This window comes from Onychostoma macrolepis, chromosome 06 (genome assembly GCF_012432095.1).
Source record: "Onychostoma macrolepis isolate SWU-2019 chromosome 06, ASM1243209v1, whole genome shotgun sequence".
Classification (NCBI taxonomy): domain Eukaryota; kingdom Metazoa; phylum Chordata; class Actinopteri; order Cypriniformes; family Cyprinidae; genus Onychostoma; species Onychostoma macrolepis.
The window spans coordinates 6,226,463-6,252,453 of NC_081160.1; the positions used below are offsets into that span (position 1 = coordinate 6,226,463).

General features: G+C 35.7%; 1 protein-coding gene across 1 annotated transcript in view; it reads left to right on the plus strand.

Moving 5' to 3' along the window:
* The first annotated feature begins 341 nt into the window (after nucleotides 1-341).
* abcc4 (ATP-binding cassette, sub-family C (CFTR/MRP), member 4) overlaps nucleotides 342-25,991 on the plus strand; it is a 49,080-nt gene continuing 23,430 nt past the window's right edge. The window contains 17 exon segments of the mRNA XM_058778866.1: nucleotides 342-601; nucleotides 2,432-2,542; nucleotides 4,985-5,105; nucleotides 7,473-7,697; nucleotides 8,048-8,137; nucleotides 9,681-9,844; nucleotides 10,949-11,074; nucleotides 11,904-12,153; nucleotides 13,994-14,101; nucleotides 14,616-14,708; nucleotides 14,822-15,013; nucleotides 15,680-15,774; nucleotides 17,851-17,937; nucleotides 18,364-18,460; nucleotides 21,525-21,719; nucleotides 24,388-24,525; nucleotides 24,619-24,656. Coding sequence (XP_058634849.1) covers nucleotides 516-601; nucleotides 2,432-2,542; nucleotides 4,985-5,105; nucleotides 7,473-7,697; nucleotides 8,048-8,137; nucleotides 9,681-9,844; nucleotides 10,949-11,074; nucleotides 11,904-12,153; nucleotides 13,994-14,101; nucleotides 14,616-14,708; nucleotides 14,822-15,013; nucleotides 15,680-15,774; nucleotides 17,851-17,937; nucleotides 18,364-18,460; nucleotides 21,525-21,719; nucleotides 24,388-24,525; nucleotides 24,619-24,656 — 2,216 coding nt within the window. The 5' untranslated portion in view covers nucleotides 342-515.

Sequence of the window (25,991 nt, forward strand, 5' to 3'; positions counted from 1 at the left end):
ACTATGGTGAAGGTTTGGCTCATGAATATTAATGACCTGACGTCACGTTGGCTCAACTGAACCAATTGGCTGCAAAGTCGAAGCTGGTAAATAAGCGGGCTAGTGAGCGATGGGCTCCTGAATATTAATTAGGTCACTTGACGCAACACTCAAAGAGGGTTACCAAGCAACGTAACTAGGCTCTAATTAATATTCATAACATAGGTCTTCACCATAGTAGGATTCGTAATCTCGTCAATTTTGAGTTTAAGGTGCTCGTGAAGGATGTAAGCGTCTTGCCTATTAGCTCCCGCAGAGCCAATCACGTGTGACCTAAGGATTGTCGAGCCAATGGGTGATCAGTCAGGGGCGGGGCTTACGCCTTGCGCTCACAGTAGGAAATGAAGGGTTTACCTCAGCCTGTACTCGCCGACATGTGCACATTAGAAAGTTACACAACAGTTTATAAGGTAAATGTCTCGCACTGATCGCAGGTTATGCGTGGGGTACCAGTGTCCGGCTGAACTGCAGGGAGGATGGCCATCGATATGGAGCCAATAAAGAAAGATGCGAAGAGCAACCCGTCCGCCACGGCTAATCTCTTCTCACTGATATTTTTCTGGTAAGTTTTTATGCCTCTATACAGGAGAAAGAGAGGAGGGGGACAGTTACATGATCAGCTCATGGACTATAAATGTGTTTTCCCTCTGAAATTAAAAGCCTTTATTAAAGAATTTAAGCTTTGGTGTTTTCGTTTCGTTATTTGTACATTGTGTGAAACTAAAGAGATTAGTTCAGCCTTATTTAGAGGACTTTAGGTGTCTTTCTATCAGTTGTGTATATGATCCAGTGCTTTGTCACATGGGGAAAGCTAGTCCTGTTCGCCACCCACTTCTTTCCTTCCGAAGAACTTCTGCAGCAAATATATCACTGGAGATTTACAGTATTTTCCCCCGGTATTTACTCCAATAGCTTTCAGGGTCTGACATGATAAAAACGTTTTTTGAACGTTCTCTTTGTATTCATGTTAGTTTTATACATTTCTGAAAAAAAAAAAAAGTTACTATTTTTTACAAAAAAATTCTCTTTATTTAATCTTATTTGAATGTGATCTTTATTTTAAATATCTTGAAAAGAATTAAGCTTAATCATTTATTTATTTATTTTTTACTTTTCAAACTTTTTTTCAAGGTTAGGCTATTTATTTATTTATTTGAGTCATGCATATCAAAAGAAGGATTTTTTAGGGGGCTACTCTGTTTGACCTAAACAAATCATGTGTTTTCATAAGCAAGTAAAATATTAGATATTTTTTGAAAATGTAATGACATTGTTTTCTTGTCACAGGACAAAAAAAAAAAGACCTCTTGATTTTGGTTACACCACACTGACTTTGATTTGAATGGTAAAATTAAAAAATTAAAAATAAATGAATAATTATTATATAGCAAACATTTGCCTGTTTTCTGTGTCAAACAAGACATTTTTTTAGGATTTTCTGTTGATTGATAAAAATTGCACTATTCAATTATCTCTCTTTATTTAGTCATATTTCAATTTAATCATTTTTTTAAATTCTTTATAAAAGTTCTTGAAAATAATTAAGCTTAATCACTATTTTTTTTATGACATTTTCAAACATTTTTCAAGCTTATTTATTTCTTATTTATTTATTTGAGTCATGCATATCAAAAGAAGGATTTTTTTAGGGGACTAATCTGTTTGACCTAAACAAATCATGCATTTTCATAAACGAGTAAAAATATTAAAATGTAATGACATTATTTTCTTGTCACAGGACAAAAAATTACTTCTCACTTTTTGGTTACACGACCACACTGACTTTGATTTGTAAAAAAAAATAATAATAATGAATTGTATTATAAAGCACACAATTTCCCCTGTTTTCTGTGCCAAACGACATTTTTCAGGAATTTGTCTTTTTTTTTTTTTTTTTTTTTTTTTTTTGCAATCTCTGAACAGTTACACCACATATTCAAAACTGGTTTTAATTCGGAAATTTAAAAAAGCATGTTTATCACAGCATTCATTTTATTGTCTGTCACATATTAATGTTTTTTTTATATTATTATTATTTTATGTTGTTATTCAATATTAGTTTGTTAGTTCATGTTATGGGCCCATATGCAAATCCAGCCATTTGGCTTTAATGTCAGAGGAGTTTTTAGGTTTTGTTTTCCAACCCTTGACTCTCAGGAACACTCTATGCATCGTTGCTAGAAGAGAGCATCTGTTACTGTCATTTTAAAGAGATTGCCTGTATATATGTTTGTTTGTTTGTTTAGATTAATTACTTTTAACTGTCATGAAACATGTGGGTTGTACACTTTAGACGGCTGTCATCACTCATCAATAATTCAGCATCCTTTGGCATGCACATTTAAAGAGTTCTATTGACCAAATACTTTTTTCTCTTCTCGCTTGACATCAGCTGGCTGAACCCTCTTTTCCGTATCGGATCCAAGAGAAGACTTGAAGAAGATGACATGTATAACGTGCTTCCAGAGGATGGGTCCAAGAGACTCGGAGAGGAACTACAGAGGTGAGTGAGCCGCTAGGAATAAACCGACTAATCAACAGGCTGTTCTCAAACAAACCCTCATAGTATTTATTGTGAAATATGAGAATGCAGGACAGTGCGGTTCCCATTAGCTGTTGGAGATGGCCCATACCAGTTCGTGCATTATGCAATTTTAAGTTCTTGTGAATATCCTTGTAATCATTCATACATTAACAATGTATGCAGATTGAAATGAAGGAATGAGTTTAGCCTGGTTTAGTATTCCTAGAAGGAGCTGTGGTTGGGCACGTGGGACCCGAGAATGTTGATCCTGGTGGTGTGGATTAAGATCAGGCCCGGTAACCCAGAAAACTGTTATGTTCAAAATCCACAAGGGGTGTCTCATGAGCTACCACAACTCTGCCTTGCAACAGATTTCCCCAGAATAACTGTCCTTGTAGGCAAAATATGCTGTATGTTTGCTTGGATAATCTACCAGGTGAAAATCAAAGTCAGATCACTTACATAAGCTATAAAACATCTCTTTTCCAGCCATATGATTATATGACCATGTTCGTAGCACAAAAGGTATGGGACAAGTTAGACATTAAAATTGTAATATTTAGGGTTGGGAGTGTTTGCACTGATAATCTGTGGAGCCAGAACAGAAGGGAAGATAGTTTGGAAGGTTCTACTGTTGCTATTACAGGAGCAGAAGTTTTGGCAGAGGGTACAGAAAGGTGAAAAATGCTCTTCCGACATCACTTATCTAAAACACATTTAATGCCTTTGAGTTGACTGTGCATCTTATTTGTCTGTAGCTGAAACTTAAAGTCAACATGAAATCAAATGAACTTTAAATGAACTTTAATGCAGTCATCCTTGTCTTTGTAAACCTTAATTTAAATACAGTTGCTCTGACACATCTTTCCTTTTTGGCTTCGAGGCAATGCAGCCTTTTGGATAATGGATAAAGCGTTTTGGTGTTTGGATATACACCAAATAATATTTAAACATTGTTTAGACTACTTTTTAAGTGATGCTGCCTTTCTAAAGCTTGCCAATATTTTTCCCGGTTATTTCGATTGATTTATTTATTGTTAATCCATTATTATTTATCTATCCCACTAATTAATTTGTAATAAAACATTAAATAAATAAAGAAAAGCCTCCTCAAAAGGGTAATTTCCTCTACTTCATCTATTAGCATTACATTTATGCATTTGGCAGACACTTTTTTTTGTGTCTTGCACTGCATTCAAAGTATACATTTTTATCAGTTCATGTGTTCCCTGGGAATCAAAACCATTGAATGGTCCTTTTTTACAATCCAGTAAATTCCCAGTTACTTAACATGTGTCAAGTTTTATCTTTTTTTCTAATTGAATGTCCCATTTCATTTAGAAATATGTCACATTTCAGAAGTATAATGGGTTGCGTAAAATGGGTCACTTCAGTATTCATAAATATTTGTTACTGAGCAATCCAAGATTTTATGTTTGTTATTTGTTATTTGTTCTTTTATTCTTGATTTTTGCAAATAAAACGCACTGTAACATAAAGACCGTCGATTTCTATGATTAGCCTGTCATGCAGACAAGTTTTTTTCTTCACCTTGAGGTTTTATTATATAGGAACAGATAAATCATTCGCTGACCCTTTGTACAGCGTAGAAAACCACTGATAATCAGCAGTCTTCTGCAAAGTTTTTATCTCCAGCCGTTAAAGCATGGAAATGAATGACAGTGAACACAATCTTGTCATTCATTAAAAAGGACCTCCACACACAGCATTTCTCCAGCCTCTAATCATGCACTTTAAAATGGATCAGTGCTGGTTCATTTAGCACAGAGCTCTGGGATATGACACTAATTAGTGAAGCTTTTATTGCGATCAGTTGCATGGAGCGCAGTGGGGCCGAGGCGTAAACACAAATGTTCTGCCTTGAAGTAAACTGTTATTTGCAGATGTAAAATTTACTGCCGGACGTTACTGCTGGAAAACATCAACTGAAGAGGCTCAGCAGCTGTTTTGAAGGAGCACCTTAGTTGTTTTCCTGATTTGGCTAAAATGCTTTAGTTTATGCTCAGGATTTGTTTCTTATGTGACTTGTATGCTGTACATTTATACATCATGTTGTTTACAACATATACTCTTGTGACCTGTTCACCGGGTGGCCCTTGTGGTCCAGGACTGTTCCTTATTTGGTCCGCATTTTTTATCCTTTTAAGATGTGTAATAAATAATTAAGATTTATCAATCAAAAAAAGTCAACACAAAATGTCTTCATGTGAAATCTTTTGTAGACTAAGTGTTAACAAGGTTTTATGTACGTTGAAGTCATCATACCGTTATGTTTTGTGTGAGATGACACAATGTGGGTAATAAAGGAGGATTATAATTGTTGTAAGATATCCTTTTTCTCTCTGTGTCAGCATAATTTATTAAGCCTTACTCATCTTTTTCTTTTTCCCACACTCATAGCTACTGGGACCAGGAAGTGGAAAAAGCAACCAAAGAACTCAGGAAACCCAAACTCACCAAAGCCATTATCAGGTGCTACTGGAGATCATATACAGTACTGGGAGTGTTCACTGCTATAGAGGTATGTTCTGATCCAGGACTTTGCATGTTTTGTATGTGGTACACAAAGTGAAGGCAATGAATCTCCAATCTAGTTAACTATAAATCTGGTGTGTATTCACATTAAACTTTAAACTGAAACCATTGATGACTGAATGACAAAGCACATTTGATAAGTTCTGTTGATAATTCACTGTCTTAACATGCATCACCTGAAGTGTTGTTTAAACAAAAGCATCACACGGCACTCAGTTTTAAGAGTTCTTATAGAAGGTTTTATTAGGATTTAGTTGAAACGCATCCAACAAGATCCAAGAGAAATGGTGGTCTGAAACCCTCTGTCTCATGGGTCTAGTAACCAATTGGATGTTTGTGTGAAAAATAATAGTTCACACAAATATGGAAAAAATGTAAAGGCAACTACTGGATGCTGTTTTTCATTAGATCGTCTGATGGAAAAGTGCTGCCAGGACATTCTGCAAAATATGTCGTCCTTTGTTTTACAGAATTACGTGAGGATGCCAAATTTTTTATTTTTTGTCAAACTTTTTCTCTAAAGCTGCAGTCCGTAACTTTTTTGGGTTAAAAATAATCCGAAATCAATATTTGAGCAAGTACATAACCAGCCAGTGTTCAAAACTATCACCTTACTTTAGCCCGATTCACAACAATTAACTTATAATAATGTTTTCTAATTTGAGTGGTATGGGTAGGTTTTCGCAGGAAATTCGAGCATGGTGCTGCGTCATTACGTTGTCCCGGCTAGTAGGCTCTCGCATGTGAGGATCCAGCAGGTGGCGGATCGTTTATAGCCTTTTCTCACAGCAGCTGGAATAATTAAATGTATCATATTGATGGCGGATTTATGTGTTTATATGAAACACATGTGAAATTAAATTAAATTATATTCCAGTTTTAAATGTGCTTCTGATTACAGATAGCCTGGGATTACACGGGATTTGTATTTTAAAGAAAACCAGTTCGAAGGAAGCATAGTTTGCTTTTTGGGTTAATAGAATTTCTTGACATGAAATTCGAATGGTATGACATTAGATTAAACTGTACAGAAATTGAAGTCTACTCGCTAATACACACTATACTCATTGTCACGCAATGCTGATGTTGTTTACATTAATAATTTGAGAATAAAGTATAACAATAATAATAATTTGCACGGTTAGATGTGATATGAGCTAACCGATCATTAGATTTAATTACCATTGGTAGCGCGATCTATGGTAATTCTTTTTTCCTCAGTTGGTCAGAACAAACGTGGCAGACTTGTTACTTTATTGTACAGTACAGACACAGTGTACTTTCACAAGAAAGTACCAAGAAATATAAAGTAACTACTTGAACTTAATATGGGTTAAGGCAAGGTTTATGGTTAGGTTCAGGATTAGTGCCTAGTTATTATAGAAAGTATATAGCACATATATGCCCCTGTGGAAAACATGGGACGTTATTTCTTCTTCTCTTTTGATAAAACTATTGTCAGATGCACACTGAAACTCAAAGGTTTAGCTTCACTACAACCAGCCAAAATAAAAGCTTGGTTTAACTTGAAGAAATTCTGACAGAATTATATCACTATTTTACAGTAGAATGTACTTCTCAAAGTAATAATAATATAATAATAATAATAATAGTAATACAGTTTATTAAAACATTATTTATTATGGAATTTAACACAATATTTTGTCAATTCAGGACTTTGCCAAAAATGGAAAGGAATTATTCAAATTTCATTTGATTGCATTTTAAGATTAATTCAGTTGTTAAATTATGCATTCATTTAATAACCATAATTTTTAATAAAAAATACATTTGTATTAAAGGGATAGTTCACCCAAAACCAACAACAAAAAAACGGTCATTTACTCACCCTCCACTTCCAAATCTGAGTGAGTTTTTTTTTTTTTTTTTTTTTTTGTTGAACACAAAAGAAGATATTTTGAAGAATGTTGGTAACCAAACAGTGGACAGTAGCCATTCCGTAGTATTTTGTTCCATACCAAGGAAGTCAATGGCTGCCATCAACATAATTTATTTAAATGTTAATAAATTACTACATTTTGAAAGTTTTCTGAATTCAGTTGATATCCACTTTCATTATCAGAATTTTATTAAACCATTAAAACAAATTCCAGAAATATTTAAACATGTATTTTGGAAAACAATAAAACTGAATTTGGGGTTCTACTTGCCTACATGGAAAACAGGACTATTAAAAATGCTACAACAATTTCCTCATATAATAAAGACAAGGGTGTGGATGTTTTTAGGAATGTGAACGTCTAATCCATTCAGCCTCATATTGTTCTTACAAGTACAAAATTTCAATTATTTCACATTGTTATCATCTGATGTTTCTTCTTCCCCATTATAGGAGGTGATTAAAGTGATTCAACCAGTGTTTTTGGGAAAACTCATTATGTATTTTGAGAGATACGACCCCGATAACATGGCAGCATTGTACGAAGCTTATGGATATGCAGCAGGCATCTCTCTCTCCACTCTGGGTCTGGCGTTACTCCACCACCTCTACTTTTACCACGTCCAAAGAGCTGGAATGAAAATCCGCATTGCAATGTGTCATATGATCTACAGGAAGGTTAGATTTTCTTTAAAAAATTAAATAAACCTGCTTTTCCAGAAAAAGTTCTGAGGAGGTGCCAAGTGATAGTACCAGATAGTACAGTGACAGTACCAGATGGTAGCACCAGGATTATTAATAAGTACCATATTTGTACAACATGATGTTTACATGGAAATCTGAGGTTCTGTCTTTTTTTCAAGTGTGCCACATCTCTCTCTCTCTCTCTCTCTCTCTCTCCCTCTCTTTTAATAAAGTGTCTGTAGATATGAGCAATAGGAATGATTTATTTATTTTTTGGGCTTGGCTGAGGGCAATTTCTTATCACGGTATTTCCCACAAACCTTTTGAATTGTTTCTTCCTTTAGGCGTTGCGCCTCAGTGCCACAGCCATGGGCCAGACAACCACCGGGCAGATTGTTAACCTTTTGTCGAATGACGTCAACAAGTTCGATGAGGTAGGAAATTTCCAGAACTTCTTTGTCTTCCACTTAAGTGTTATAGTCACCGGTTGTCAATTTCCTGTTTTTGAAGCAGATCACTCACAGGTTTTTTTTTTTTTTAATGGAATTAAACGTGTTACTTGTTTAGTCAGGGAATTGTTTTGTGTGGTTCATTTTCTAGTTAAAATAGCCAAAGGCAGCACAAGTGATTTACCGTAATGGGCTTGTGTTACTGGGTAACAGATTGGCCAGCGTTCAGAGTACCAGGAGAGGTCACACATAGGATTAGTTAAACATTTTAAACTATTTTTGTGTTGTGGTATCTAACTCACCCATTAATCAGGCCAGTGGAGTCTCCAGCAGTTGAGTTATTATCATTATGTGATGGATGGCTGTGTGTTATGTAACATTACTTTAACACAGCTCGGTAAACACATGACCATTTTCAGACCATTTTCATACTATCTGAGCAGTTATTCTGTGTCTTTGTAGTAGGAATGTCATTGTTCTACATCTGTCCTTGGAGGCGTTTCTCGTGCATTTACCAGCAGACATCAGAGGAGTTCGGTGAAGAATTACAGGAAGTTCGGTCTTTGTTCAGTCCAAGTTACCCGAAATTAGAACTTTGAAGTTTAAGCTCCTTTTTTGTAGATTCTAAAAATAACCTCTTGGGCTGTTTGTAATGTGATATTACAAAAGCAGTACACCGTGTCCCAAGTACTACACTAAATTGTCTCATGAACTATAACATGCTACGTCATGGTTTTGTGCTACTATGTAAGAGCTTATTAAATGATCGCTGATGATGGAATCCAGATGTTGTTTTTTTTCAAAAATTTGCATTTTATATAATCTAAACTTCAAACCTGATATACTATATAAAAAGCACACAATTGTTGGTGGTTAATACTTTTGTACTTGTGTAGTCTATAGCATATGTGGTACACCATGGTTCACGTACTTTGATATTTACATGGTAATCCAAGAAACATACATTACTGTTCAAAAGTTTGGGGTCAGTAAGATTTGTTTTGTTTTTTTTGAAAGAAATTAATACTTCTATTCAGTAAGAATGCAAAAAGTGACAGTAAATACATATAATGTTACAAAAGATTTATTTTTCAAAATGACTGCATTTCTTTTTAACTTCCTTTATTTTTCAAAGAATCCTAAAAAAAAACTATCACAGTTTCCACAATATATTATCAATATATTAAGCAGCACAACTGTTTTCAACATTGATAATAATAAGAAATGTTTCTTGAGCAGCAAATCAGCATATTAGAATGATTTTTGAAATTGTAATAATATTTCACAATATTACTGTTTTTACTGTATTTTTGATCAAATAATTGCAGCCTTGGCGAGCATAAAAGATATTCAGAACTTTTCAAAAATCTGATCAACTCCAAACTTTTGAATAGTTGTGTTTGTACGTGTCCAAAAACGTGGTGTTGTTATAGTGCCGCATCCAAACCCCATGGTAATAACATGGTATTTTTTGGTTGGTGAAGTATGATATAATTATCTGTTGTTTTGTTCACATCTCTTTTCCCAGGTGACTATTTTTCTTCACTTCCTGTGGGTGGGGCCTCTGCAAGCCGCAGCTGTGATTGGTCTGCTTTGGCAAGAGATTGGAGCATCATGCCTTGCGGGCATGGCAGTTTTAATCTTTCTTATGCCACTTCAGACCATGTTTGGGAAGCTGTTTTCAAAGTACAGGTACTATCTCAGGATTACACTGACAGGGAATTTTTTAAATTGGATCAGGGAAAAGGAATCATAAAAAGCTGAACGGTTTAATCACAATCACAAGATGCTCTTCATGTCATGGTGAATAGTGTCAAGTAGGCTTCAGGCTTCAAGTAGGCTTTATTCTTAAATAAATTGCATGTGCGCAGATTTACGTAGTCTAGAAATAATAGCTCAAAAGAACAGTCTGCTGAAGGTGGTCTATTCTTCTGTTATAGTAGTTATTCTGTCCATAATGAACTATTAATCATCTCCAACCATCATCAAACAAGTCATTTATAAGAACTTATTGTGGTGATCAGTCTTGTCGCAGTGCTCAAACACAATAAATCATAGTCACATGTGTAACCACATGCTCTTTCCTTCTGGGGTTATGCACTCTTTCTGCGTAAAGTCTGAGATCAGAGTTCAGCTGAGGTTCAGAGCCAACCTGAATATGATTCATCAATTATAAACTTTTGTCACATGTATTTGTCAGATTATATATAAAAAAAAAAAAAAAAAAACTTTAAAGGGAAAATAATGTATACATAATGATTTTAAATTCAAATACTTGAGAGATGAAGGGTGAAATATTCCAGAATTTCTTTATAGTAATGTTAAAATCAGGACAATTTATTTTGCACTTTTACCCATCAACTTATAAATACCAATTAAATTAAGTTTTGTGTACTTTTTATTTTTACTAACAAAGAAGATAAGTTTTGTAAGTTCTGATAGCTTTATTGTGCCATCACCTTTAATTATTTAAGAATTTTAAAAAGTTTATCCGACTTAGGGTTACATGTTATATACTTCATGGTTGATCAGAACCATGTTAAAGGGATAGTTCACCTTCAGTTGCAGGTCGCCATTGACTTCCATAGTATGGAAAAAAAACACTATGCAAGTCAATGGGTACCGGCAACTGTAGGTGAACTATCCCTTTAAGATGTTAATTCTAGGACATGTTTAAACAAAGATGTGAAACCTGGTTTGAAGAAGATGGTTTTTTTATTACAGGATTACTTTTATGTTTTAGAATAGACAATATATCTCAAAAATGTTCTCTTCTTCTGTCTGTGTCTCTCACAGGAGTAAGACGGCAGCCTTCACTGACAGTAGGATACGCACTATGAATGAGGTGGTGTCTGGTATACGTATAATTAAGATGTATGCTTGGGAAAAGCCATTCGCAGCGCTGGTTAATGATGTACGAAGGTAAATGATGTAGATATATGATATCTTTATTTCAGACTCAAAAAGGTCCATATATAATTTTTTTTTAAAAACAGCATACAACATGAATAACAACAACAAACAAGAAAATAATTTACATCTAATGTCCATATAAGCACTTTCTCCAGTGCCTCCAAAGAGAGTAAATAGAATAGAGTTATTTAATCTGTTTACACTGCTGTAGCTCTGACATAGGTCAGCAAAATTCTTGACTGAGGATGGCAAATTGCCAAAGGTTTTATAGCCATTACATACATCTTTTGACTTTAATGCTCGTATTGATTTTATCTTAAAGATCTGTAAAACCTTGAGTCGGACAAATGATAAAAAAAACACCTGCGCCAGTGAACTGTGTTGACTTAAAAGTAAACACTGACTGTAGAAGACGACTAAAGCGTTCCTTGAGGCAATGCTGAGAATGCACTGCAAGCACAATCCAATGCCATTAACTCGCATGACTAGAACCACTTGTGTTCATATACTTTTGTACTGTGGTTCAGGACTTGGGGGAATGTCAGCATGTCAAAAAAAGTAAAGATTTAATAATGTTTATAACAGTTTGAAGCCATGAAATCTCAGTTTTATCCTTGTAATGCCACAAACAATGCTTCTTTTAATCTTATCTGTGGTTCTGTTTGTAATGTAACTTTGTAACTTTTTAACTATGAAAAGACAGAATGAACATTTATTGTGCAAGCCAACCTTGTCAAGCACTACTATGCAAGGCCATCCATCTCTTGGACATAATAATCTTTATGATTCTTGAGTATTAATAGCTAAAATCTCTTTTTTGTTTGTTTGTTTCTTGTAGAAAGGAGATCTCAAAAATCATGAGCAGCTCTTACCTCCGTGGGCTGAACATGGCCTCGTTCTTTACGGCGAATAAAATCATCCTGTTTGTGACGTTCACTGTGTACGTTCTGGTGGGCAACAAAATCTCTGCCAGCCGTGTGTTTGTGGCCGTGTCGCTGTACAGCGCCGTCCGCCTCACCGTTACTCTGTTCTTCCCTGCTGCTATCGAGAAAGTGTCCGAGTCTGCCATCAGCATCCGGAGGATCAAGGTACGACCGCCATCATTAGGCCACATCTATACTATATCCGACTGGATCTGATTTTTTTTTTTTTTTATGACCATAAAAACCATTGACCATTTTATGCACTTAACCTGCATTTACATTATACACTTGGTGAAACAACCCAAAGTACACATACTGACCTGCTAAAGCTTAGGCTAAAAAGGATGTAAAAATGGCACAATTTGCAATGGACATAGACAAAATGATAAAATTATGTCCCAAAAGACAAACCTTCAGAATGATTCTATTGGGTTGAGCCACCATTGCTTTTTCAACTGATGTATGACTCATATTGACAGGGAAATATCCCATCTGTCTGTTTAAAATGGCAGACGCAAAAGCACGTATGCAATTCGTATCGGATTTATTTCCACATAGGAATGAGCTCTAAACGGATCTGAGAATCCATGCACTTTTTTTTCCTGCTACATGTTCATGGGTCATATCCGATCTGTGCCACTTGGGATGAAAAATAAGAATTGGGTCACTTGAACTGTAATGTAAATGCCATGTAAAACCTTTCACATTTCCGACAGGTATGAGACAAAATCCTTATTATTCTTTTATCATTATTCTTTTGTTTTTATTCAGCCATTATCAGCCTTTAAACTGGCAATAAAACGTTTACCAAGCCACATCGCTTCAATCCCAGTATACATTTATGTATAGTTAATCCCAGTATACATTTATACAGCAGAAATAAACATGACAACAGCCACTATAGATTATATAAGATAATAAACACACGATTACGATAGGATATTTGTATGTGATTTTCTTGAGTTGAATGTGTACATCTGTGAGTTCTGAGTAAAAGTGTACTATTAATCTCATAAATTGTCTTATGAAGCATGATGTTAATATTAGTTCTAATGCTCCTGCAGAACAGGTCCAGTTCTTCTTCATAATGCATTTTGTTATAATACTTCACGTAAGGTCGCAAGAAAATGTTTTGTTGTATTTATTTAGAAATACTTTTGATAATAGTTGGGTAAATGTATACTGGGATTGAAGCGATGTGGCTTGGTAAACGTTTTATTGCCAGTATAATGGCTGAATAAAAATAAGAATAATGATAAAATAATAATAAGGATTATGTCTCATACCTGGTGTGAAAGTTTAAGGAAACAGAACCTATCTTGTCATGCATTTCCTTTTTCAACACATTTACAGCTAAATCCTAGCATTTTAAATTTGTGTAATCACAGTCCATGTGATTAATGCGATTAAATTTTTTAATCGATTGACAGCACTAATATATATATATATATATATTTCCGAATTCATCAATATGTAACGAAAAAGGCAAAACAAACTTGATGCTCACAAACTCATATAACATAAATATACTTTTTATACTTGTATAATTATAATTGTCCTATAACACAAATTTATTAAATAAGCTTTCGATACAAATAAATGAAATGAAAGATGATTTGCCAAGACTAATAACTTCTAAATCTCTGGCTCCTCTGGTTGTACTGAAGTGCTGTAGGTGTCATTTTCAGGGTTAATTTTAGATCTACTCCAAAGTTCCCACTGACACAGCTAATGTTACGCAAGTCATGAACCTGCAGATTTTGTAATCATGGAGTGTCTGCTTAGAGAGGGGAGCCTTTATATACAAAGCAAATGATACATTTTCCGATTTGACCTCACAGTGAACCCACTTCTTCTACTTGTCACACAGTCCCAATTTGTGTTAATCAAAGAAACTCCAAAGTACTGTGACTAGACTATCAGTGTGTTATTACAGCAGTTTTGTGTGTGTGAAGGTCTTGTGTTCATGCATCATAAGTGTCTGTGGTTTTTCTCTCACATGCAGAAGTTCCTCTTGCTCGATGAGCTTGTGAAATCTCACGTTCCACTCAGTCAGGAGGATAAGAAAGACGCGACTGTGCAGATACAGGATCTCATTTGCTACTGGGACAAGGTGAGTGCAGTGTGACAAGGCCCTTGAAAGAACACACACCTTCCCCCAAGTTATGATTTTGGAAATGCAGAACTATAAGCTGCTATAGTGGCCATCAAGTAGCGGAAGTTCTCTCGAAATTTCCTCAGGGGAAAAAAAGGAAGTGTAGTCTGGATACACTTGTAGTGTACCCTGGATACAAGTGTAGACTGGATACACAAGGAAGTGTAGTCTGGATGTCCTGTTTCCATCCCAGAAGCATGTTAGCTCAGTTATAGTGTTGTTGTTTTTTGTCAAAGATAATAGATGTATTAATTAGTGTAGCATGTATTTGAAATAAAAATTTGAAGTAACTGTAAAAGTCATTGCTGTTACTTTTGATCAATTTAATGCAGTCTTGTTGACTGAAAGTATTCATTACTTTCTATCGTACTGATCCTAAACTTTTTTAGGGCTTTCAGTAAGTTCTGTTGAAACTAATCTTCCCCCTTTTTATGTTGAGGTTACTATATATTCTCTCCTGTCTACTTCACAGTCTCTAGATGCGCCAACATTACAAAACGTATCTTTTACTGCGAAGCCCGGTCAACTTTTGGCTGTTATTGGTCCTGTGGGGCTGGAAAGGTGAGTCACAATAACTTCATTCTCTCATTTCACTTTTCCAGGTTTGCTATTTAAAATAGATGTGATTATGGCAGCCATGAGTGTTATTAGTTATTAATCTTCACCTCTCTCCTGCAGTCTTCTCTCCTCAGCACTGTTCTGGGGGAGCTTCCAGCAGAAAAGGGTGTGGTAAAGGTCAAAGGTGAGCTGACGTATGCCTCCCAGCAGCCTTGGGTTTTTCCAGGAACCATTCGGAGCAACATACTGTTCGGAAAGGAGCTGCAGCCCCAGCGATATGAGAGCGTCCTCAGAGCCTGTGCGCTCAAAAGGGTGAGATGCCTATTCGTTAATTCATCCATCACACTCTTACCTTTCTAATCTTTTCCATCTGCTTGTAAATTAAACTCTCAGTAAGATTATTTATTGTTTACTTGGTGTAATTAGGGTTGTCAAATCAATTACATGTGCTGATTACTTAATTTAAATAATCACAAATTAAGTGCATACGTTTCCACTACTGTTTAGGGGTCGGTAAGATTTTTAAAATGTTTTTGAAAGAAGTCTTTTATGCTCACCAAGGCTGCATTTTATTGATCAAACATGCTGTAAAAACAGTAGTATTGACATACATTATTACAATTTAAAATAACTATTTTCTATTGTAATGTATTTTAACATGTAATTTATTCCTGTGATGCAACGCTGAATTTTCAGCATCACATGATCCATCGGAAATCATTCTAATATGCTGATTTGCTGCTCAAGAAACAGTTCTTGTTATTAATATTGAAAACATTTGTGCTTTGTAACATTGTGTTTACTGTCCATTTTGGTCAATTTAATGCATCCTTGCTTGTTTTAGTAGTTTTTGTTTTTGTTTTGTTTTTTTGTCTCCAAAGCTATAAAACTTTAACTAGACATCTTCACTACTGTAAAGTTCAGGTTATTGTAAGCTGTAGTGTAATAATACTGTAGTTCTTTCTGTGTTGTGTAAAGGACATGGAGCTGCTTCCTGACGGGGATTTAACTGTGATCGGAGACAGAGGAGCGACTCTCAGTGGAGGACAGAAAGCTAGAGTCAACCTGGCCAGGTATCCCAAACTGTTAAACCTTAAAATCTATTTTTCAATGTTTTTATACAAATTCAGTAATACAATTAAACCTTAACAGATCAATTATTTTGAGCAAATAAATATATACTGTGTGTGTGTGTGTATATACAGTCATGGCCAAAAATATTGGCACCCTTGCAATTCTGTCAGAAAATGCAACCCTTCTCTCAGAAAATTGTTGCAGTTGCAAATGTTCTGGTACTCACATGTTTATTTATTTTTTGTTAGCACCCAAAAAATGCACTGGACAAAATTATTGGCACCCTTAACTTAAATTATTTGGTAGCGCCCCCTTTGCAAAAAATAACTGAAATCATTCGCTTCCTGTAACCATGAATGAGTTTCTTACACCTCTCTACTGGAATTTTGGACCACTCTTCTTTTGTAAACTGCTCCAGGTCATTCAGATTTGAAGGATGCCTTCTCCCAACTGCTGTTTTGAGATCTCTCCACAGGTGTTCTATGGGATTCAGATCTGGACTCATTGCTGGCCATTTCAGAACTCTCCAGCGCTTTGTTTGTAACCATTTCTGAGTGCTTTTTGAAGTGTGTTTCGGGTCATTGTCCTGCTGGAAGACCCATGACCTCTGGTGGAGACGCAGCTTTCTGACACTGGACACTACGTTCTTTGGTAATCATCAGATTTCATGATACCGTTCACACAGTCAAGGCATCCAGTGCCAGAAGCAGCAAAGCAAACCCCAAAACATCTTTGAACCTCCACCATGTTTGACTGAAGGGACTGTGTTCTTTTTCTTTGAAGGCCTCATTTCTTTTTCTGTAAACAGTGCCATGATGGCCTTTTTTCCAAAAAGCTCTACTTTTGTCTCATCTGTCCACAGTACGTTCTCCCAGAAGGATTGTGGTTTTGTCACACAAGTTTTGGATTTTTATGCCTTTGTGTCAGCAGTGGTGTCCTCCTGAGTCTCCTACCATAGCGTCCCTTTTCATTCAGATGGCGACGGATAGTGCGAGCTGACACTGTTGTACCCAGTGTCTGCAGATCAGCTTGAATTTGTTTGAAAGTTAATCGGGGGTCTTTATCCACCATTCGAACAATCCTTCGTTGTAATTTTTCATTAATTTTGCTCTTCCGTCCAGGTCCAGGGAGGTTAGCTACAGTGCCATGGGCTGTAAACCTCTTGATGATATTGTGCACGGTGGACACAGGAACATTAAGATCTCTGGAGATGGACTTGTAGCGTTGAGATTGTCCATGTTTTTCCACAATTTTTTCTCTCAAATCCACAGACAACTCTTTACACTTCTTTCTTTTCTCCATGCTCAATGTGACACACAACACAAAGGTTGAGTCAACTTTTCTCTATTTTAACTGGTTGCAAGTGTGATTTACTAAATTGCCCGCACCTGTTACTTGCCACAGGTGTGTCTAAATACAAATTACAGGAGCATCACATGCTTGAAAAGTAATTATTTCTTACCATTTTGACAAGGTGCCAGTAATTTTGTCCAGTTCATTTTTGAGTTCTGTGTGAAATTTTATCAAGTTTGACTTTTCTTCTCTGTTTTTTGTTGTTGCAGTGCAAACAAAAACAATAAGCATGTGAATACCAAAACATTTGCAATTGGAACAATTTTCTGACAGAATTGCAAGGGTGCCGATATTTTTAGCCATGACACTATATATATATATATATATATATATATAATATGGGTAGTTGACAAATAAAAATTGGACTGTGTCCTATGGTGTGACATAGCAAAAATGTAGGAGGGGAAAAAAACTTAACATACAAATAGCATGAGAGGTTTATCTTCAATGTTTTTTTTTGTTTTTTTTTACATTTTTCTGTCACACCATAAGACACATTGATACGTCAACTACCCATATGTATATGTGCATGCATAATATGTATTCAGAGAACTGCATCATGGACATGCTGAGGTTATGACATTTTGTAATGTGTATAATATATGAAATGGAAATAAATAATTTCTTAATATGCAAACTAGCATATACTTGCTAATAGGAAAGAATATTTAAGAACTGTTTTATTGTATTTTGCTACATATCTGTTACTGTCTGGGTTTTAGGGCTGTGTATCAGGATGCTGATATTTACCTGTTGGATGATCCATTGAGTGCAGTGGATGCAGAAGTGGGCAGACACCTATTTGAACAGTAAGTCCATACTCTTCATCGATCCTGTTGTGTTTTACTGTTGCTATTCAAAAGGTTCTTTTTCGGTACATTGAAAGCTTTTAGTTTTCAGAGACAGTCAAGCTCCAAAGTGGGCAAAGTAAACCATGAATGCAATGACGTATTAAATTAATCAAAAGCAACAGTAAATTGTCAAAAGAAATAAATAAGTGCACACCTGTTTTCAATAGAAAAGTTTCTTTATTAAATTGCAGTTATTTTAAATTGTAATAATATTTCACATTATTACTGTTTTTCCTGTATTTAAGATCAACCTTGGCGACTACATTTATAAGAGACCCCTTTCAAAAACATTTTTAAAAAATCTTCCCAACCCCAGATTTTTGAACTAAGAGTGTTTCACAGTTTCTTTGAAGTAAGTATTAAGAGCCCTGATTGTTCTTGCAGGTGTATTTGTGGTATTCTGAAGGACAAGCCCAGGATCTTGGTTACTCACCAGCTGCAGTACCTGAAGGCCGCAAATCAGATCCTGGTTTTGAAGGAGGTGAGCTGTAACAGCACACACCAGTCAATTCCTTAAAAAGTCTTAAATTTACTTTATCAAATTTAAGGTCATAAAAAGTCTTAAATTGTACAAGACAGTCTTAATTATGATTTAAAGAGGTCTTAAATTTGGGTACAAACCAGAATCGCTATACAGCTTAATGTGACGATTAAACTTCAAAAGGCTGTAAATAAATATGAGCATGGCACGTTTCAAAGTCCAGTGCTGCGCTGCTTTGTGTTCTGCTGTTACCGGGGAAACCGTTCGAAAGCGCCTCCTGCTGGCAGAGAATGAATGTGCATGTTCAATAAGGCTGTTGTTGTGAGTAGTAGAGGTCTGCAAGCCCGACGGGGCCCGACACACCGAGTCCATTCGGGCCGGGCTCGGGCCATTTTTTTTTTTTTACAGGTCGGGCTCGGGCTCATTTAGCTTCTCTCCTTTTATTGTGCCCATATACGCGCAGAGCACACATGGCTAATTAAATACTGATTATTTTATAAATATTATACATCGCCTAAGCAATACGCAACGCATACGCACACATTAGCATACAGGTGACCATGCAGAGCATCAGGAAGAAGTTGGAGCGTGGAATTACAAAAAGTTCCCAATGCTTCGGGAAAAGCTGCATTTTTGATCAGCCATGCATTTGATGATGATCCACGCCATCTCCTCACTGGATGCGCCTTTAGAGAGAAATGCATCTTTAGGGATTTTATAATGAAAGAGTTTTTGTTTTCGATTCGAATTATCTCGTTTTAAAGTAGTAATTCAAAGCTTTCTATAGATACTATATTTATCAAGTCAGTGAGGCAAGTAGGCTATATGCTGTGTTTCGGTTTTTCAGAACGCTCCGCTTGCTCAAAACCGAAACTGTTTTTTGTTGTTTTTTTATGAAAGCACGTTTTGTTGATATTGTGAGTGCACGCAAATAAAAGTAGACCCTTTACGGTTCCGAACAACGTAGCCTTTTACTCTTACCTTTATGAGCAAAAATGACAGCGTATTTTGAAATGTTTCCAATGCACGTGATCATTCTTGCGCGTCCTGTAAAGCGCGCTTCAGCTTTCACTCTCCGCACAAACTACTGGATATGCATCAGTGCACATTTATCTAGCTCAAGCGTTTAAACTAACATTGTGGAGCTGTTTTATAATTATAGATTTAATTTTAGAGAAGTCGTGATGATTTGAGAAAGCTAAATTTATCAAACGTAGGCTATGATCAACTCTCTTTCTGCCGCTGGCCGCTTGGTCGTAACTTTAAAAAACAAAAACTTACATTTAACGAATAAAAAAAAAAATATGCTCCAAACGTTTTTCTAAATTAACTTAATAAAATAACTAAACGAATTACAATCACTTTGCCATTTCATACAAAACTGAACTATTTTAATAGCTGAAACGGTAGTAGATAAGCTGTTTTGGGAGAAGGGGGAAAAAAGACGGGCTCGGGTCGGACTCGGGCCGAGAATTCTGATGAGCTGTCGGACACGGGCTGGGCTAGGGCCTGAGTGTCTCGGGCCAGGGCCGGGCTAGGGCCTAAATTTTAGGCCCGTGCAGGGCTCTAGTGAGTAGGGTATTCCTGCAATACCGGAGGCTGTAGTTTCAGAACTGGATTTCCAGGGCCCTGTAGTTTTTTTTGTTTGTTTTTTAATTATTTTATTTTATTTTATTTATTTTTTGTATGTATGTATTATGTCAGGTCTTCCAGCCAGTCCTATCAAACCTTTATAATTAATCCAGAACGCGGCAGCAAGATTCATTTTTAATGAACCAACAATAATGTAAGAGAGAATGAAGAACGTCATACCTCTCTCTATTCTAATTCTATTCTTTAAAAAAAAAAAAAAAAAAAAAATTGTTTTAAAACTTGTCCCTTTTAGACTTGCACTCTAGATTTTCTAATCTTTTTTTGTATTCTATGTTTTCTTTTTATTTATTATACAATTAACAAAATCAAAAAAGGCCTCTAACACCAGCTTGCTCTATTCTTTTTCTATTCTGTTTTCTTTTTATTTATTATATAATTAAAAAAAAATCTCTTGCTACATGTACTGCGTTATATAGGCTAAATGAGACTTGTTATAGCACTTGCATATTGTTGCTCTTTTGTTGATTTTGATTGCTTTCATTGTCCTCATTTATAAGTCGCTTTGGATAAAAGCGTCTGCTAAATGACTAAATATTAGTGGCTCATACTATTTTATAGCAATTGCTATTCAATTCTGTATGTTATTATTTTTAGGGAATTATGTAGTTATTTAATTTTATACACTTAATTATTGTCTTAACCAACTCCTAAACTCACTAAACATACCCGTTGTTAACCCTCTTGAAATATTTAACCTAATTTATTTCAATATATTCTGGTTTAAAATTCAGTTTTCTTGGAAAGAAGACTTGTGTCTGTGCGAGACTTCAGTTAATTAGCTGCAGCGCTTCACGTCTGATGTGCTGTTTGTTTGCATATGTATGTTTGTTTGTTTCTTTGAATGAGGTCTCCTCTGTTGGAATAGATGGTGCTGTCCCAAAAAATAGGGTTCTATGCAGTCCTAGAACTGCAGCCTCCGGTATTGCAGGAACATTGGGTTGTTTTTGTTCAGACCAATGCAAAACTCGACCCATATTTTTACCCTGCAAACACGCAGTGCTGTAAATGTGAACTGGTGGATCGATAAGGAGATAATCCATTATAAAAATCTAGACCGTAAAATGTGTTTGTATGTTATTTAATTAATATAATAATTTATTGATAATTGTTTAAATTAATATAATAATTAATACTTTTGACTCATCCATTTTCTTAAAAAATGGTTTAAAGGCTGAAATGTGAATTGTATTATTTTATGAAACTTTTTGTTTTGTGAAAACTTCTATCGGAACAGTAAATCGTGCTTTTTACATTCATTTTACAGTTTACCATAGACATTGCCCTACCCTGCTCATATGGTATTAATTTTATTTGTGCAGGTCTTAAAAAAGGTCTTAAGTCTTAAATTTGAGTTTAAAAATCCTGCAGCAACCCTGAATGAGCCATAATTATCTCATGTCGGCTCTCTCAGGGGCACATGGTGGCACGTGGCACATTCTCAGAGCTGCTGCGATCAGGAGTGGATTTCACCTCTCTGCTGAAGAAGGACGAGGAAGAGGAGGGTGAAAAAGGAGAGGCTCCTCGCTCCCCCCGCAGCCGCACACTCTCCCAGAACTCGCACTCTTCATCTGTTCTGTCTGTTAAAGATGAATCCGATCAGCTGCCGGTAAGTGTGACTTGTCATTTATTTGTGGGTGAACTTTTCCTGTAACATTCACATTTACAGCTCAGATGAGTCAGTAGCTCCATCTAGTGGATGAGTGGGATGTTTATGGAGCGAATTTTGTGCCAATATTCATCAAACAAATCCAGTGTTTTGCAAATAAACACAATCTGCTTTGCAAAGAAAAACTCGACTTTCAAACAAACGCAAAGTGATTTGCAAATAGAAAACTCTATTTGAGAGAAAATGTTGAGGTATGGACAAATATATGTATTGTGTGTTCGACCCTACTACAGTGTCAGTGAAATTCACAACAAGTGCTGTAAAACTGTTAACATGATTGATTAGTTCAAAAATCAGGAGTGACATGGCTAAACATTTAACTAGGCAGTCTTTCCCTATAAAAACTGATCCATTCTCTGTACCTCTTATCCTCTGTTGGATCGCGGGATATAGAATATATTGATACAATTGTTCAACATTCAAAACAATGCAGGGGTATAACAATATATCGTGTCACAATATATTGTAATACAAAAATGCAAATGTATAGTGGATAGCAACAATATTGTGTACCAAAAATGAAAGCTTTGACAATTTAATTTAGTATCAGATATAGTAATATCACCCAAGAGGTCATTAATTATTAATAAAAAAATGAAAACAAATCACATTATTTAGTACAATATCTTAAAAAAAAAAATGTAAATGATGTAACTGTGCTATCATTTGTCTAAAATAATTAAGTATTTTTTAGCTAAGCAAAATGATGAATATTTCTCTTCTGGTGTCACTCTTGTCCTGTGAATTGGGGAGAAGGAACAAGTTCACGCTGATGTAATACTAAATTCAGCATTTTAATAAACAGCGTGCTACACAGGTGAAGACACACTCTGGACAGCGAGGACTCTTCTCGGAGTGACTCAGATGGCGAACGTTTGCATTTTAAAGAGCCACTAATATAATTCCTGACAGTAGCCTTTTATTCTTAACTTCGTGAGTTAAAATGTTGCTCGGCTTTATATAAAAAGCTACATAATTTTAGTTGGATTTTTCCAAACAGGCTATTGTCAGACTAAAATCTGCTGGTATATTGGTTGAAATATGAAATATCTCCTTACAGGCCACTTTTAGTTTTACATGTTGTACAAGGCATGTATATTACTGTACTATATATATATATATATATATATATATAAACATAAATATGATAATAAACTATGATATCCCTTATGAAAATTAAAGTTGGTTTTACTATAGTAAAAGTGTGGTGGTAATGTTTTTTTGCAGGTTACCATTTCAGTATAGGCAGCTTTACTACAAATACCATGGTATTTATTTAGTAAAACCATGGTTAATTTTCGTAAGGGATATTAATGTTTAGATTATATTTTGGTACATTTACATAGCTGAATCACAATAAAGCTCACCTGAACTTTAACTAGTTTGATTATAGTAGCCGATTTGTATAATTAGTTTAGCCTACTCCTTTCAGTACGTTGTCTATGTGTAGTTTTATACTTGTTTAAACTTTTACTGCAGAGGTAGCCTACAACATTTCTCTCCACTGGAGGTTATGTCTCAACGTATATAGCAGAAAGACAATAAATCTTACTTGACCTAATGTAAAAATAAAATTCAAAACGCTTTCATTTTTGGTACACAATATTGTTGCTATCCACTATACATTTGCATTTTAGTATTACAATATATTGTGACACGATATATTGTTATACCCCTGCATAGTTTTGAATGTTGAACAATTGTATTAATATGTATATTCTATATCCCGCGATCCAACAGAGTATAAGAGGTACAGAGAATGGATCAGTTTTTATAGGGAAAGACTGCCTAGTTAAATGTTTAGCCATGTCACTCCTGATTTTTGAACTAATCAATCATGTTAACAGTTTTACAGCACTTGTTGTGAATTTCACTGACACTGTAGTAGGGTCGATTTTTGAAAACATCTAAATGGTTAATTATAGAGATAGTAAGACAGAAACTCACCTGTTCCCCACTCATACTGGTCTGAAAAGGTCTCGGGAGACTAGTGTAAATTGACCGACAGCGCCATTTGCTGTTTTTGGAAAAGAAAGTTGCTCAATTGCACGTGTGAGAAAATCAGCCTGCACGCATTTGTGAGAAAATCAAGCCAAGTTTCCTCATAAAAAGGCAAAGGAGTCTCACAGTTGTAACACACAATACATATATTTGTCCATACTGCATTTTTTCTCAAATAGAGTTTTCTATTTGCAAATCACTTTGCGTTTGTTTGAAAGTCGAGTTTTTCTTTGCAAAGCAGATCGTGTTTATTTGCAAAACACTGGATTTGTTTAATGAATATTGGCACAAAATTCGCTCCGTAGATGTTACTCACTGTCTGATCATAAAGATAGACATTTCCACCAAGTGAAAGAATCAAATTGTTTTTCGGTTGTGGCTAGAAGGGATACAGCTAAAACCAGAATCTGAGAATAATTGAAGTTTTCTACCTATTATATTGTGTTTTATTAACGTCTACACCCTAAACCTACCCCTTACTATAATGCAAAAACAGTAATTATTGTTGTACAGTGTGATTAAAAAATTATGCTATATTGATGTGCGCATGTTTAATAGATGAATCTGTATGCCATCTAGCCTTAACCTTGTTTTTCCTCATGGGTAGGCGGAGCATGTGCATACCATGGCCGAGGAGACGCGCACTGAGGGGACCATCGGCCTTCACTTGTACTGGAAATATTTTAGAGCTGGAGCCAACGCCCTTATGCTGATTTTGCTTATGCTCCTCAACTTGCTGGCACAGGTACGAGAGACAGCAGTGTTACTGCGGTTATACACTGAAAGATCTCTCGCTCACAGTTAAAGTTTCATGCTAATGCTGTTTTCTGCTCTACAGACTTCTTATATTCTTCATGACTGGTGGCTTTCATACTGGTGAGTGATCTATAATATTATTATCTGTGTAGCTATGCTTTTATTTTTAAAGGGGTGGTTGACTGTTTTTTGTTTTTGTTTTCTAGGCTTGATTGTGTTTATGGGGTGCAGTCTAACATGTTAATGCTTCGTTTGTTAAAAAACGCATTATTTTTCACATAATTTACCTTTATTCCACACCGCTCTGTCCCTTCTCCTCTAAACGCACTGATCATTTTCCTGCTTTTATGAGGAAAGCCCCTCCCTCAGAAATACACAATGGGCTCTGATTGGTTAGCTGGCAGAGTGTGCTGTGATTGGCTAAACCACCTCTAGAGCGCGTCTGAACGGGACGCCCCTCAGCTCAGCAGCATGTGCTCTGGTTGTATTGTAAACAATGGCGTCATCTATATTGCTTATTAGTTTGAACCCGATTGAGAGACAGAGGATATTAGTGAAGAGGATCGCGCAGAACCTGTGCAAGCACGGCTTTTAATGGTAGGCCTAAGTTTTTGGTCTGTTGTTGTCTCATACTTTTAGATACGCTGTTATTTGTAAATGCTACTGCTTCTGTTAGCTTTTAATATACGGTTTTATTCTGATTAAAGCTTTAATACAGTACGGCAACCGCGTACGCGTCCAACGCTTCTCATAGCTACAGTATGTGAAAATAAGTGTATTCACTGAGCTGATGATCTGAATGAGAGAGATGCAGAGCAGGGGACGCGAGGAACAGTATGAAGAACCACTGCTAGAACATTGGTTTTGAAACCTGTGAATCCATTAGAATCATTAAAGACAGAATCGCGATTCATATATGAATAGATTTTTATGTGCACCCCTAGTTTTCTCTTCCTCTTCTCTAAAACAGTGCAGCATGGCTTTGCTGCGTGTTCCCGGGGGCGGGGTTTATCTGGGTTCATGACGTAACGGACCTGGGAAGTAACTCGTTATAGTCCCTTACCAGTCGTTTTTGTAGGCATTAAACTGCCAGAATTTTAAAAGACGATATCTCCGTTTGCATTGAACTTTCATCTTCGTAACTTTGCAGATATTGTTCATGCTCAAACAGCAACATTACACACTAACGTTAAAAAAGTGAAATCGCAATCAACCACCCCTTTAAGTACATTGCTTTACTGTAAATGCTTTTTCAGTTTGATTTTCTCAAAATATACATAATACAGTTTGGGTTCAGGAAGTTTATAAAAAAAAAAAAAATTAATACAAGGATGCATTAAATTGATCAAAAGTGACAGTACAGACATTTATAATGTTATAAAAGAATTCTTTACTTTTATATTCATCAAATAATCCAGAGAAAAGTATCACAGCTTCCACAAAAATATTAAGTAG